Consider the following 2,607-nt stretch of genomic DNA (forward strand, 5'->3'; position numbering starts at 1 on the left):
TTCAAAACCAAAATAGTTAAATTTTAAGCTTTTTGATCCTCGTGGTAAAAATCCAAGTTGGAAGTGAATAGCATAAAGTCTAAACCCCTATTTTCAACCCTCACTGCTAAAACGAGCCATTCATACACGTCCATTTTATGAATCAACGCTCAGGTATTTTACGTATTTTTCTGAATTCCCCCGAAGCAATGAAAGATTATATCAGGGGACATGCATATGTCTTCTATAGCTATAAATCCTTGATTCCATTTAGACGTTTTGATTAAGTTTAGTTCTCTGAGATGTTTAGAATCACTCATAGTTGGTCTCTGTATGAATTATTGTCTTCTTCCCATCAATTATTTGTTCATCCTTTATATGTTAGTTAACATGAACCGTTTTGCATGTTCCTCGTGCTAAAAAATTGAAGTTGGAATAGAGTAGCTTAAATTATAATTTCTTAACCCCTATTTTCAACCCTCACTGCTAATGAATGATCAAGAATGTGACGTGAGTTAAGAAAAAATAATCCTTTAAAAAATGTTATATTGCACAAGATGTTTTAGATTTTATTTTGAACATTAACCGGTTTAAAACTTAACCGCAAGACTTCCTATAAATACCGATACAATGAGTCTGGTCTCTATAACTCAACTCACTCAAATAAGTATAAAAAATCCCAATCATGTCATCATTACCTCCATTAGCCTCCTTTCTCATCACTCTCCTGTTGGCTGCAGCAGTCTGCATCCACGGAGAAGAATCGGTAAGGGACACCAATGGGAACGAAGTTCGAATCGGTGAACAATACTTCATCCAACCGATCAATACCGGGAGTAACGGAGGTGGTCTTGTCCCAATTGATCAGACATTTCCCATTTGTCAACCACTTGGCATCACCGAAGCACTTGGGGGCGAACCGGGCGTGCCGGTTAACATAGCATATAGATCGGGGTTCCTCACGCCATTAAAAGTTATCAAAACAAATTTGAATATAACCATCGAGTTCGAGTACAACCTCTGCAATGAGCTCTCCAAGTTCTGGGAAGTCGAGGAATTTGGGGATCCTACTAAGCCTGCAATTCGCATCGGTGGTAGTCCTAAGGAACCAAGGAGCTGGTTCAAGATAGAGAAAGTGAAAGACGATGGAACATACAAATTGACCACCCCTGCCGGAACTGTTGGAGCCATCCCAATATTGGGAAGTACACCACGACTAGTTCTTACCAATGATGTGTCTAAGATCATCTCCGTCAAATTCATCAAAGTTAATGATGCTACTACCGATGTTACTTCCCGTGTTGAGAAGTTAGGTCTAAGGATGATCCCATTCTACTAATCAAGACCATATGTAAAAGCCTAAGATTTGGTCCCATGACCAAAAATAAGGGGTTGAGATAATACCCATCAGAATAAAATTTTACCTTAAATAAAATAAAAACTATGTTTTCAAACAATGTGTCTGGTTTATATAACTCAACTCACTCAAATAATTACAAATAATCCCAATCATGTCATCATTACTCCCAATAGCCTCTTTTCACATCACTCTTCTGTTGGCGGCAGCTGTCTGCACCCACGGAGGAGAACCGGTGACCGACACCGACGGAAACGAAGTTTGAATCCAACCGATCAATAGCGGGATTAACATAGGTGGTCTTGTCCCACTTGCTGCTAAAGTTGTCTCGTGTCCACTTGGCATCACCGGAGCACTTCCAGGCGGACGGGCGTGCCGGTTAGCATAAAATTTCCAAAGGCGTTCGTCACTGATCGCCATGTTCTCAATACAAAAGCTAATCTTATTGGTTTTTTTTTGTGATGCTAATCTTATCTTACAAATTAAAAGTTTAGAAATAATAACAAAGAATAAACTCTCAAGTCCAATAAACTCTCAAGTATTTACGTATTTTTCTTATTTTTCTCGAAGCAATGAAAGATCGCGTATTAGGGGACATGCATATCCTATCCCATATATATTAATAGAGGAACATTTGAAAAAATTTAACTTCAATTTTGTAATAATAAAAAAAAACAATGTTTATGTAGCAATCAATTAGATAGTCAGTTTTTTCTCACCCTAACATTTAATTAAAAAATAAAATGATCCAATTCGATTTTTATATCTCGCTAGATACATTCAATACAAGTAAATATATATTATGCTTTTTATCATCTAATATATAAAAAATATAAATACATTAATTTAAAATTTGCATTGAAAATTATTGAGATCTTTATATATATATATATATATATATAAGTTAAATTAAACTATGTACAACATAAAATACACATAAACCCTCTTTGTCTTCGTTAAAACACCGACATAGAATAATATCGATTGATGATTTGAAATGGTAACGTTTTCTTTAATTTAACTCATCATTTTTCTTAAATTGGCCTAAAACCATTTCTAGTGATTAACTAAATAGACCACATACATAGAAAAATGTGTTTTAGTTTAAAAATGGTTGCATTACCAAAATCAATATGCTATCATCACTTTCGTTTAAAATTTTGTTAACAATCAAAAATATAAGCTGACAAAAATCCGAATAAAAAAGAACCAAATCTAATCCGAAAATATTACATAACTTTAGCTAAAATCGGTTAGATACCCGAACGAGT

General features: G+C 34.9%; 1 protein-coding gene across 1 annotated transcript; it reads left to right on the plus strand.

The window, feature by feature from the left end:
* The first annotated feature begins 607 nt into the window (after positions 1-607).
* LOC108827430 (kunitz trypsin inhibitor 2-like) lies at positions 608-1,436 on the plus strand. The gene has a single exon (XM_018600825.2). It carries the CDS (start codon positions 665-667, stop codon positions 1,316-1,318), a length of 654 nt encoding a protein of 217 aa, XP_018456327.1. The 5' UTR covers positions 608-664; the 3' UTR covers positions 1,319-1,436.
* Positions 1,437-2,607: the final 1,171 nt, after the last annotated feature.

This window comes from Raphanus sativus, chromosome 9, assembly GCF_000801105.2.
Source record: "Raphanus sativus cultivar WK10039 chromosome 9, ASM80110v3, whole genome shotgun sequence".
Taxonomy (NCBI): Eukaryota; Viridiplantae; Streptophyta; class Magnoliopsida; order Brassicales; family Brassicaceae; genus Raphanus; species Raphanus sativus.

Bases quoted from the DNA above. Each gene is read 5' to 3' on its own strand.
- LOC108827430 (XM_018600825.2), top strand. From the start codon at position 665: ATGTCATCATTACCTCCATTAGCCTCCTTTCTCATCACTCTCCTGTTG.